Raw genomic sequence first — 13499 nt, 5'->3', positions numbered from 1 at the left:
TACCTATGACGTAAAATTTGCAAGGACATTTTTTTGCTAACAGAATTCACATGTACATCTGAAATCCCGGGAAATATTCCGTTCTCAGAATTTTTGAAGAACCCCATTATGACGGCTAATTTTGAAAGCCAGATTACTTTTCCATTTCTAACCTCAAACTCGCAAGGACGCTTCTCCTACCAGAAAATATAATTTACATGTAAGCATGTAGAGTGTTCGAAGATGAAGATCGAAATAATATTCTGTCAGATATATTTCCCAGTTTTTCTTAAGAATTCCACGATGGTTGCCGCTTTGGGAGTCAGTTTAATCTCCCATTTCTAACCTAACATTTGTAAGGGGGCTTCACCTACCAGAAAATATTATTCACATTCAAATATGAAGATGAAAATCAGGAAGATATTTTATCAGATGGATTCCTCAGTTTTTCTTGAGGATTCCATCATGGCGGCCGCTTTGGGAGCCACTGGTATGGATTATGTACGTCTCTCAAGGGGTTATACCCTTGACGGTAACTTCGATGACGGACTGGTGAGGTTACTTGCCTCTATATGCCAGCGCTTTTTCATCGGCGTTCGCCACCAGGAGCTGAAAGAAGAGATTTGAAGCACGAGGTAAGAAGCCAGACGCTTCTTCATTGTACGAAATGCGTTCTACAGATCGGCTTTTACGGTGAGCGTCATCTATTCATTCGTATTCCCTACAAAGAGACACCAAAACCAAAAAAACCCGAGTCCTACGCTACAGAAATAAAAACAAAACGATTTGAAAGGACTAGAGAAGCCAGTTTTCTTTCACATTCGGTGAAATTTTTATCGCGTCTAGTGACATTCGCTATTAGCGTAAAATCGAGACGGATAAATGAACACAAGCTTGGGGGGGGGGGGGGTGAACACACATTGACACTCGGCGAGTTAAGCCGGCGAATAGATGTGAAGGGAAAGAAGAGGTGAAAAGCTCCGCCGCCACAGAGCTACTAGCTAGTATATACCGGCCGTTTATGTGCACACATACTACCACAGAAATACATGACCGTCGAACCGTCGTCGTTCGGCTCTTAAGAAAACATAGACCAGTGGTTCGTAACCTGGGGGAAAGAACGCTGTGTGCGTATAGTCAATTTGTCAGCACACCAGCCGAGCTCCATATTTTCTAGGAATATTCCTATAAACATTTTTCGCGAACCAGTTAACTAAGAAAATCTTCCGAGAAGTTTCTTCAACGAATCCTGCTACGTAAATTCATACCTAAAAAATATCCCATCGAGCTCAGAACTGCGTTTGTCGTATTATTAATTCTGACATTATTACTAAACTGAGGACACTTTTATGAAAAATATGAACTCAACAATTCTGTAGTAAAAAGAGGCAAAATATATTTTCTGTACGTCTACATTTACCCTTAAACAATAATAACGAAAGTATAGAATTTTTTTTTAGGTAAAGAATTAACGTGGAATTCTCATTAGCGACAGTTTTATTATTATTACTATTATTAGGACAGAATTTTATTCCAGTTTAATATCTTTCTTACTGTTTTAAATTGCGCCTGATTTCCTTCGCCATAAATGTACAAAGTCCTCAGGCTGGTTACTATATTATTTATCATTTTTTCCACGAGTTAGTGTTGTCATTTGGCAGAACGTTTTTGCCGATTGCAAAAGAAAACCCCGGCGTGGAGGGGGGAAAAAGCGATATCCTTGGTTTCTCTTTACGGAGTAATAGTTTCGGTGAGTGGTAACACTGCAAGCGTTCCTACATAAAAATCACGTTCCCAATAAATTATCTTAAACGGGAGAGACCGACTACACGAAGTACCTTGACTTTAAATGCGAAAAATATAACTTGAACGTGTTGAGAATACAATAGTTAACATAACTAGCGTGTGACGCAAAGCCGGGCAGCAACAAATCTGAATGTGTAACCCAATACACGCTCGGGATAATCGATAGATTAACGATGGTTTGAAAAAATTAGAGGTTGTTAGTCGTGGAACTAGAACGGTTTCCAAACTGCAATTCGCATTATGTATGTATATATTGTGCCAATGCGAGCAAAATGTACTCCTTGGAAGAATTAAATTCTTTAATCCTAGATACTATATAAAAATGAAAATATTTAATCTTTATACTGCAGTACAAAAACCATGAATTAAATGTAGTATAAAAACCATCGTATTAAAAAATTAAGAAGGTCGTTTCGTAAAGATTTTTGATTCATCAATAATAAGTTCCATATTATATAAAAATTAAAATATTTCTACCTTTGTATCTTAATTAAAAGAATATGATGCTTTAGTCTCCAATATTATATAAAAAAATGAAATATATTATGTTGAATGATATACTATATTGTATTGAATATAGTAGTCTTTATATATCAATAAAAAAGTATCTTAAATAAAAAATTAAACGGGAAGTATTTTAGGCAGCTTTGTGTTGATAAATTTTATCTTTCTGTTCAAATATAAAAATTAAAGGACCAAACAGTTAAGGAACTTGTTGTATAAAGATTGGATATTTTGAATTTGAATGCATGAATAAATGAAAGACGCAGGAGTAGTGCGTAACCAAAATAGGGCAACAGTTTCCTCTGTTTTTTCCTTGCGCAAGGAAGATGTTCCCGGCGACAGAGATAACGCTAGACCGATCGATTCTCGCGCGTTCTTCGAGAACGCAGTTCAACACTGGACTCGGCCGTTTCACGGAACAATCGTTTTCCCGCGTTTCTGTGCCGTTTCTCGCATTCTTCCAACCTTAATCATACGTGCGGTCGATCCGCACACCGTTGAGCGTGTTTAACAGTCGAAATATGAATCGATTTCAGCCATAAAAATCGGCGAGAACCGGTCAAACGACATTTCTCTAAAAAAACCTCAATTTTCACAAAAATCATTTTGTAAACTTCCATATTCGAGCATTGAAAATACTATAAAAAAATTTCTTAAACTAATCTACATAATGTTCGTCAGATTGTAGAAAACATTCAAGCTTTCATGATCGCGTAACAATTTTCTGGAACACTGACGAAAATACGGAAACGATTCCACTACGCATGCGCGATATTTCAAATTGATTTCCATCTCAAATGCTTTTAAAAAATGAACACTCGTCTTGCGCGCATTTAATGCTGAATCAGTGAAAATAAATTCCCAGCTGAAAGTATTATCTCGACAATAAAAGTGTAACAAAAACCGTCGTTTGTATAGTTTTGTAATAATAATTAGTATTTGAGAAATTCGCACAGATTAGATACACATTAGAGTATACGATTTGAATCGACTGTTTGATCACAGACGAATTCCATGGTATCACTATCACAGTCGTGCATCCCATTAACGATGTTCGGAGGCGCATTACATGAACGATATCGCCTAATTTTTCGCGTATTCTGCTCGCTCGAGAATTTCATTTAGAATTGTTAACGCATTACCTGTCGGCAGTCGCTTAACAGTTTTTCAAAAACTATAATTTAGAGTTAACGATGTTTAAGGTATTAAAATTATCAATTACATATTCGGTAGCAATGGGTATTTAGTAAAACAGTCTAGTAACTTTTTGGGGGATTATTATTTAGCCCCATGCATTCGAAGCTTTCGACTTCAGAACGCGGAAAAATAAAAAATAGAGTGCATTCGATTATACTTAAATTTATAGTAACTAAATACAGACAAGTAGAATCATGTAAATATTGTTTCAGAATATACTGTAGAAAATTTCAGCGACGCCTCAGCGCCTTTGCTATTCGAGTGCAAAGGGTTGAAAGACAATTTCCGAGTTACTTTTTCACGTAGCAGAGTCGTTGAATAATCGTGTTGACAAGCATCCGGCCGGTAATGCGTTAAGAATCGTCCGTAGCGAGAGTAACAACAACTCAAAAAATTCAAACAAATCGACTCGCCTTTATCCATCCTCCGTGGGCAGTGACGACGACGTACAGCAAGTACAGATCTATATCTTTCCCGTTGATTTTTGGGCATTTCTTGAACGAAGTCCTGCAAATCAGAAGAAAAGAAAACAATCAAAATCCAATCACTCGAGTTCATAGAAATCGCACGCTAATTTCATAAACGCAAACATATTCCACGCACAAGCGATCGCGGGTCCGCCCGCGAGCATTAAATATTTCATATTGTTAAAAAGATATGCAAACAACATGGCTGCTCGAAGCGCCGACTGTACCACACCGTATTTATATATTACAAAGAACACTAAATATGTCACAAATGATAATGTTCAACCCGTTAGCAATGAGCTACAAGTGCATCACGAATATCTATTTTCTTGAGAAACAATTTTTCTACCCACTTCTATACATCTCGAATCGCGTTATTCGAGTCCTCGCTGAAACGACGATTACACGGTGCAATTCCGAACGCTTTGTTTCCATTTCCGAATCGAGTAAAACACACGAACAATGACGTAATAAACGGTAGCGTCTTCGCGTGAAACGATCTTCGTTGATACGACCGTTCAACCTACACGCACTGTGTGTATCAAAATCCGAAGAAGATAGAGAAAGAGGGACAAGAGAGAGAGAGAGAGAGAGAGAGAGAGAGAGAGAGAGAGAGAACGTGGCGTTTAGAATGAACATAACAACTGGGAGAGACGCACAAATCGTCAAATACATACGCACACACAAAAAGAGTAAGAGAGTGAGAAAGAAAGAGTAGGGCTAGAATGAGAGAGAAAAAATCAGCAAGTTCATCGCAATATCGTTAGATCCGATCGAACGCCTAACCTCAATTGCAGCGAGATACGCATCGTCGACAAAGAAAACACGCGAGACACGTGTAAACAAATCGCGCATAGCCACAAAGAGTCTCTCTTTCTGGCGAGAGAGTCCCTGGAAAACTCGAGGCTCGGGGCCGCACATAACCTCAACTCCGTGTCCACATTCTATGCAGAAACGCCAAAGTCGCATTACTTTCGAACGGCAAGCCACGTACTTTCTTTTCTCCTTCGAGAATATACTTTGCGAAAGGATCGAGAGAATAAATCCGAGAATGGAAATAAATAGCTGTGATCAAAACTGGTGTGTATATAGCGAGAGATAGTGATAGAGATGGAGATGGAGTTTGGAGAGACGAAAGATTGAAGAGTCCCTTACCCTCTGGTCTCGTGAAAGTGACGTAGGTCCTTCAGGAAGTTCTCCCTCTCCCTCTCGTAGGTGACGGGGTCCTTGTTGAGGATCTTGGCCATGTTCGCGATCGAGTAGAGTGCGTGGGCGTGCTAATCGGGGTGTGCTCTGGGTTTACAGGGCACGCAGGGGCATCGGTCGGAGAAACAGGCGCAGCAGCACATGGGCGCTCATGAGAGCACATTTACGCCAGGAGCGTCCTGGTGGTACGAGGCAGGAGGAGGTGTTGGTGTTGGTGGCGGCGACGGCGACGACAACGGCGACGTTGAACAGGAGAGGACGAGGACGAGGACGACCGCGGGTCGACACGGGGTCGCGACCCGCTCCCGACATCGGGTCGTCTTGTCCTGGCCCGAAGTGTCGGCCGGTGGCCTCTCTGTGCGTGTCGAGGCGCGCGCGAAAACCAGACACACCACCGTCGCTTCTTCGCTTTTCTCTCCGAGTCCCTCTGTGGCTGCCGTATACACACAGAGACACACGCACACACCCGGAGAAAATCGGTTCACAGAGATATATATATATGTATATATGTATGTATATATATACCCGCAGAGTCGAGCATATATATATATATATAGATATATATATATATGTATACACACACACACCGGAGATATACACACACTGAAAGAGAGATAGAGAGACTAGGTGCGTGTAGCCCTCGCGCCGTGAACTGGCCACGCGTGGGGAAAAATCCGAATCCTCGGGTTCGTGGCGTACACGTAGTAGCTTCCACACACAGTAGTTCACTGCCGATCGACCGCGCGCGAGCGAGCGAATAGGTAAGAGAGAGAGCGAGCGTTCGGGCGAGAGAGAGCGAACATACGCGGGGCGAGAGAGAGCGCGATGGAAACACGGGGGGCCGCAACGCGAGTTTCCTCGCGGGCCCGCGGTCCGCGATCGATTCACCTGTCACTTGTCAACGAAACGCCTCGGCTGGGTATACGTCGCTCGGCCACGCGCGCCTTATTACCCACGATAACCCCGTCTCTCTCTCTCGGCGCGTCCCGACCGTATATCGGCGATATTCGAGAGAGCGCGGCGGACCACCGGACGCGGCTGAACACAGGCACCGGAGCAGTTCTCGCGTAGCGGAGAGCGGAGAGCGCGTTTTCCCTCGGAGGCGAGCGGAACGCTTGACGTGCGCCCGTATATCAAAATGGCGTCTCCTCCTGCCTGGCATCCATTGGCGAAGCCACGGCCAATTTCCCCCGGTGTACGCCGATAGCCGCCGACGAGCAGCGCCGAACCCTACACAACCGCGACACCGTTTCCGCTGCTCTGCCACACACAACCTCCTCTCGCAGCACCGCGCGGCGGCACACCCTGCACACGCACACTTCCGCGGATTCCCTACGTCATTTTACGCGGCCGGAATCCACCGCGTACGCACCCCGGATAGAACTACACCGCCCGTGTGCCACCGCGATTTTTTTTCCCTCGGACCCGTCTGCGAACCGTGCGAACGAAATCCCGGGTCGCGCAGTATTTTTACTTTCGAAACGGTTCGGGACCCCCCTCGCCAGTGGCGCACCGTTTGTTTGAATTGATCGTCACACTCGCCGGCAGAGGCGCGACCTGCTCCGGCGGCACCCGAGCGACATCTGTCGACGCTCGGTGACTGACGGAGAAGTGGAGGGGGAAAACTATCTTCGATGCGAGCTGCGCATGCCTGTTGTTAAGCCACGTTCGTATTGTGTCCGAATCTCTCGTAAAACGTCGCCGTCCGTAAACGATCACTCGCAGATTCCGAACTACCAGGTTTTTCGATTAATGATTCGCAACGCGCGTGCGTCTGGAAGTGGGCGCTTTGTGAACGGGGATAGACTTCACAAGGCTGCGCTGGAATGCGCGTGCGCACGCGCGTCGCACTCTGCGGCGGAAGTGGGACTGCGAGCAATATCTTTTTTCGGCTTTTGAATTTTCGGGCCTTTTTGGTCATTGTTGATTGCATTTGAACAGAAGTTTATAGAGAGACACTTATATTAAATTCTGACCGTGCGAATGAACTGCGGGATGTCATTCAATTTTCAATGTACAACCCAACGATAGCTGCGATTTTGTATCCAATGTTGGCAATAAACTGTTTCATATTTTACCAATATTTTTCTTCGATTTATTACTTGCGGCCTTCGATAATTATTCGTAGTTGATCGCGAAAAGAGATTATAGATTTATAGATTTGAATATAGTTCGATCTGAATCTGTTATAGATTAGATGTCGCCAGCAACACCTTGCAGAAATATTTATGTTGTGCCGTTCAACTATACTAACCGGACATAAAATTTGACTTGAATGCACAAAAACATTAAAAAAATTTTAAATCATACATAATTTGAATAGATTTAATCTTGTGATTGGTTCAAGTAATATAAATTAGTTGAATTTAGTGTGGCGTTAGTTCCGGTGTTAGACAATTCAAATTTGCCGCTATAAAAGTATGCTAGAAGCGAAACTCTTGTGGAAAGCTGTGATATTTATCTTCCTAATTTAAGTGACCTTGATACACTATGGGGTATCACTTCTTTAAGCTAGTATTTCCATCCCTTTCTCTGGACCACTAGAAGAAGGAAGAAGAAAAATTGGAAACATCGAAAAGCGCGGCAACATTTGATGCGGAACGTGGTGAAAAATTATTTCCAATGAATATGCACAATTTTTTATGAACTGAATATTGTTCTAAATAATATTTTTATTATTAAATTATCAGAATATTGAATGTTCTTACACCTTTAAGACAGTGTCACCTTACCATTCACCTGTCAAGACCATTCACCTTACCAATGTCTTATAAATTCTTTGTTGCACCAATATAAACCTGCCTTTACCAATACATTACAGTCGTTTTAATTCAATTTCGTGTTGTTAATTAAAATGGATCAACTTAAAATTAAAAATTTTTCAATCACATGATTATTATAGCCAATATTCGATTTTAGGAGTTAGTGCATTTGAGCAAAACATCCGATTGAAGTGTTTAACAGTCGCTACTTCCGGGATAATTACATTTATTGTAACTTAATTAATTGTGCACGAAAGACATTGAAGTTGTGCAAAATAAATGCTGTGATGTAAAGAATATGGTGAACTTGAATATTATTCACAACTGCTACAACTTTCAGATCTGACGTTTATTAGCGACATAACCTTCTTAGGAGTTCCTATGAAATCTGCGTTGCCACGATACTTATATCATAAAGTATCCATTTATATCATAAAAAATATCAATATTTACATTTCTCCTGTTTAGTTTATAATCATCAAAAATCGTTCTACAGTTTAATTTATAGATTTTGTTAATTATCCTGGTTAGTAAAATCTTAGTTCACGCTACTTCAATAAATCGAAATTATTTTAATTAATATTTAATTTCCTCTTTTATACTATCATATTTAATGGCATTAATGTAATTTCAGAATGTATTAAAACATACGTCTTGTTCCATTTACAGTAAAACTTTTGAGTTAAACCAAATAGTAACATGTCACCGCTAAATGACGTTATAGTGATTTTTAGGCACCCATTTTATACAAAAAAATTGTAATTTTAAAGAAAAATTTGGGGAAGAATAATTGTTATGTAATACTAACATATTGATTATTATCGACGAAAGTAATTTTGATCTCTATTAAAAAATTACGTGTAAAATAAATCTTCAAGAGGTATTGTAACGCAATCTAGCATTGGAATTATGGTACTAACTGTTACAAACTTATTCGTTCTACCGTAGATAGTGTCATAACTGTCTCAAATTGTTTTCAACATTTTTAGCATCATTACAAATAATTGTAGCGACTAATGCAAAATCTATAAACAATCTGAGACAAAAGCCAAAACATAAAAGGTTTTGTGGACATCAGAATGTTCATTAATTACAATCAAGCAGCTTAAAAAAAGTTATATTTTTATGTGTTTATACATAAGACAATATAAATAAAGAGAATCAAAATTTTCGTAATATTTGTTACGATTAATATACTCTCTTGACAATACAATAAATATTATGATTTTTTTGCTTCTTTGCAGGCAAACAAACAAAAAATATCTTAATCTTTCCGAATCTATACAATTTTAAGTAACAAATAAGTACATCAATGTTCATAAAACGTGCGAAATTTGTTCTGTTTCCAAATATTTGAAATTCACCAAGTGTACGCAGATTTTGTGACTAACTGTGTGCATCTTTGTTGTCATTCTCTTTCATTTTCTTTCTCGGCTAGGTCAACTACCTTTGCTGCACAATCATAAACGTGGTAGTGATCGAAGTTTGTAAAACTTATTAATTCGTTGTAAATAATGACTTACAAACGAAAAAAATACCACAGAGGAGATACACATTTGAAGAAAGGCTGGCGAACGAAAAGAAGAACGAAAGATTTGGACGAGGTTTGCAATAGTATAACCATACTCAACAGCACGTGTGTCACGTGAGTGAAACTCTCCAACGATCGGCAATTATTCTAGGATATCCTTTATTTTAGATCGATGAGGACTTGAAAGATGAAAATGTGAAGAATTTAATAAATCAAGAAGTAGATCTTGACAAACCTGGAGCCGGCCAATTTTATTGTGTACATTGCGCGTGAGTTATCATTCAACTCTTGTATAATTTCTGGTGACCTAACCTAACTTTTTGTGTGCTCAAAGTATTGCACTGTATTTCTATTTAAATTAGTTGACATAGTACAAATTCTTTGCTACCTAACCTAAGTTTTTATGCGCTCAAAGAATTTCTCTGCGCTTTTTATTTAAATTAGTTGCTGCAGTACAAATTCTTCGCGACCTAACCTAACTTTGTGTGCATTCGAAACATTGCAATACAAATTTAATTTTTATATACAGTCGACGACATAGTATAGACACATATGATACACATATACATTCGATGAAAATGTATATGCTGAATAATTTTTTTAACCAGTTAGGTGTTGCGACCTCTTTGAAAAATGTGTACCTAAGTTGCGTCGCAAAAATTAACCGCTGTTTGAATTATAGCTGTTTTGACGAGTATACTCGTTATGACACAAAATATGTACACAACATTGAATGTAAACATTGTGCAGAGCTTATGCTAACAAACAATGGTTTAAAGCCACGTTTCTAACATCAATTCAGGCTTCATAAGATCATTTGCTAATCTATTTTTCTTTTACAGGAGGCATTTCATAAACAACACAGCACTCTCAGACCATTTCACCACGAAAGTTCATAAGAGGAGATTAAAAGCGCTCGAATTAGAACCCTATAGCATAGAGGAATCTGAGCGAGCTGCTGGAAAAGGAAATTATGTTGCTCCCCAGAAAAGAAAAATTGACACTATAACCCGTGGCAGTTTCAAAATGGATACAGAATCGGATATTGCACCACAAACCAAAATAGCAAAAATTGAAGCATAGAAATAATTTTCTATATAAAACGACTGCTGCTGTTTAAATACACTCCACGAAGAAAATTCAGTGTTGACGCTCCAATAATGACAAACAATATACTTCGCATTGCACGGACCTGCATGGTTCATAATCTCTTGGAACATGTAGTTTCAAAACATGTTGGTGCCCCCTTAAGTCTGAACAAACACTATTCCTCGTGTTTATTCGTTTCAGGAAGGAAGGGCATGGAAATCTTTTCGTATATCTCTCCGTACTTAGACTTTGATGACAAGTTGTCTAATCTCGATAAATTCCAAAAGGATCTAACCTCTCGAGGCCTGAAGATAAACGCAAGGGACGTTAAGGAAATATGGGAGCTGTACAAATCAGTGAGCGCGGATAAAAACGACCTACAGGATAAATTGAACGACTTAGGGCAACAGCTGAAGCATTACATGAGAGAGGATTTGACAGCTGTGGAACAGGCAAAAGCAACCGAGTTGAGACGTCAGTTCATAATACTGAAGGAAGACTTCAAGGCTATCAGAGACGTCGTGTGGGATATGAGCGAAAGCATCATCGAGGAGATGCTGAAGCTACCAAACAACCTGAACGAAAAGACACCGCTGCACACTCCAGTTGTAACAAAAACCATTGGACAGTTGAGCGAGTCTCTAGAAGTGGAAAGCAAGGGCCACGTAGAAATTGGAAAGAACCTTGGTCTATTGGAATACAAGAACCCCATGCAATATTATCTGTGCAACGATGCAGCTCTGTTTGAGTTGGGTGCTTTGAGCTATGCTGGGAAGATTTTTAGTGAGGATAACATGATCAGAGTGACAGGCTCAGACTTCAGTCGCAGCCTGGTAGTGGAGGGGTCTGGCTTGAATCATGAGGACCCAATGCATGCCTTTGTGATAGATAACCATAACGAAGCGGACAACAAATCTTCGAACAACATGCACCTTGTTGGAAGTGCAAGCTTGATGTCTTTTCTAGCCATGCACTCGAAGCAGTTGATTAACCATAATTATTTTCCACTGAGGTATTTTGCTACTGGGAGACAGTACACTCCTTTCCCACCGACTTCTACACCAACTGGTTTGTTTACCGTGTGTCAGGCCTCTGCTGCACATGTGTTTACTATGGTCAAGGATGGAAACAGTTCCGAGTACCAGGACCAGTTCGAGAGACTATTAAATACAATGTCTAAGTTGTACGACAATGTCTGCGATCATTATCAAGTCGTTGTGAGATCTGCTTCAGAATTGAAACCTTGGGAGTCCATGCGTGTCTCTTTCGAACTATGGTCGCCGTACTCAAAACAGTATATTGAAGTTGGACACATTTCTATGTGTGGTAGCTACTTTAGCAAGAGACTGTTAATTGCATATTCAATACATGGTGGAAAAGACTATCCCTTGGTGATATCTGGCACTGTGATGTCAGTGCCAAGGCTGTTAGGATGTTTATTGGAGCAGGACCCGGAGAAGTTTGTTATTCCAAAGAAAATTGCTGAATGTGCACCCATAGATCATTCTCTGGTTTGAAATTGAGGATATTTTAAGAGATTACATTTTTGTACGTAATTTATGTACATTCAGATGTATATACATATGTTAATTCCTTTGTGGATGTCGATTTATGTTTGTTATGAACTGTGTACATATTTCGGAATAAATATTTGAGATGACGGAAAAGTAGAGAAAGTTATTGAACCGGTGATCTGTTATTTGATAACAGAGTGGAAATGAAACTGCTCACGCCCGGGAATTTAGTGTCACCGGTATAGTGCTGCCCCCTAGTCTAATTTTTAGCCTGGATCAGAATCTGCATCATTTTTTTAGCTTGGACCAGAACCTGTATCATATTTTAGCCTGTATTAGAACCCGCATCATATTTTTAGCCTGGAACAGAACCTGCATTATCTTTTTAGCCCGGAGCAGAACCTGCATCAACTTTTTAGCTTTTTAGCTTTTCAACTTCTCACCGACGAGAATTTTTTTAGTGGTCTTCTGCACCGACGAAATACCGTCGTTGGCCTTCTGTTTCTTACTCCAGCCAAAATCTATCCTAGAGGGCAGTAGAAAACACCGTATTTTTCGAGCGACACGTTCTCCCGTAAGGCTGGCAGTCTTTATATATATCTCGTCGGTGACCGAGCAGCTTCTAGCAAGGAACAGAACCGAGCAGTTTCTAGCAAGGAACAGAACCGAGCAGCTTATTGGATAAAACCAAAAGGAACATTATTTTTTTTAACCAGGATTAGAATGTACAGCTTAATTGTTTAATATGAAATATGTAACTAACATATAAATCTTATATACAAAATCTCCAATTAATTTAAATTAAGTATAATATTAATTGTAATACGCATTTTATTTTTTCCAATTTTGTAGTTGCAAACTCTAGTTGTAAAAAATGGAAAACGAAAAGTATAAACTATAAATATAAATAAGAAAATATATATATAAAATATTTGTCAGCAAGAAAATGTGTATGCACTTATAAAAATACAAACTTTAATGTTGAAAACATGCCGGAACGTAACTGCTACCATGATGAACGCTAACACCTCTACTTAGCCGAAAGATCATACATCAGACTGTGTTCATTTGCGTGATACTTTTTATTCCATTAAATGCTTATTCAGATACAACGTTAAAAGATTTGTTTAAAATTTTAATTAAACAATGCCTAATTATAATGACAAGCGACCGAGATCGTTGAAAGCGTTGCAGGTACCATACTACAGACGACTGAGATCGGAAGCCAGCATAAAGTCGGAACGTGCGAGCGTACCAGGAAGCATTTATTCTGATAGCTCTTTCCTAAAAGTAAAGTTGGCCACGATTGCTCGAATATGTTACTTGTGGTAGCGATATTTCTCCAAGAGTAAGCTGATTTAATCTCCACAAAGTGTTTCGAGTAATGTTTTTATAGTTTCTATGAGTTTACGAATATGAAATGGGGGGGGGGGGGAGAGATCGC

At 39.7% G+C, this 13499-nt stretch overlaps 4 protein-coding genes across 9 annotated transcripts in view; 2 read left to right on the top strand and 2 right to left on the bottom strand.

Annotated features, from left to right (window-relative positions):
* The window catches only part of Bap170 (Brahma associated protein 170kD), a 72458-nt gene extending 65518 nt beyond the window's left edge, over positions 1–6940 (bottom strand). For 4 of the 6 annotated variants that reach the window (XM_076790345.1, XM_076790348.1, XM_076790349.1 and 1 more), the window contains exons 1-2: positions 5109–6940; positions 3900–3993 (exon numbers count right to left, since the gene is read on the bottom strand). In XM_076790345.1, coding sequence (XP_076646460.1) covers positions 3900–3993; positions 5109–5200 — 186 coding nt within the window. In that variant the 5' untranslated portion in view covers positions 5201–6940. The remainder of the gene's footprint in view (positions 1–3899; positions 3994–5108) is intronic. The other 2 variants (XM_076790347.1, XM_076790351.1) reach the window with 2 other exon arrangements.
* LOC143355510 (uncharacterized) overlaps positions 1–13499 on the bottom strand; it is a 181511-nt gene that overhangs the window by 97526 nt on the left and 70486 nt on the right. The window lies entirely within an intron of this gene.
* Positions 8079–10535, top strand: LOC143355502 (zinc finger protein 593 homolog). Its single transcript, XM_076790340.1, has 4 exons — positions 8079–8222; positions 9360–9525; positions 9621–9721; positions 10295–10535. The coding sequence occupies exons 2-4, from the start codon at positions 9436–9438 to the stop codon at positions 10533–10535; spliced, it is 432 nt and encodes a 143-aa protein (XP_076646455.1). The 5' UTR covers positions 8079–8222; positions 9360–9435.
* On the top strand, positions 10613–12217 carry LOC143355501 (serine--tRNA synthetase-like protein Slimp). The gene has a single exon (XM_076790339.1). The coding sequence runs from the start codon at positions 10613–10615 to the stop codon at positions 12056–12058; it is 1446 nt and encodes a 481-aa protein (XP_076646454.1). The 3' UTR covers positions 12059–12217.

Source organism: Halictus rubicundus, chromosome 7 (assembly GCF_050948215.1).
Source record: "Halictus rubicundus isolate RS-2024b chromosome 7, iyHalRubi1_principal, whole genome shotgun sequence".
Classification (NCBI taxonomy): Eukaryota; Metazoa; Arthropoda; class Insecta; order Hymenoptera; family Halictidae; genus Halictus; species Halictus rubicundus.
The sequence above is the reverse complement of the archived record's forward strand: the minus strand, read 5'-3'. Positions and strand labels throughout refer to the sequence as shown.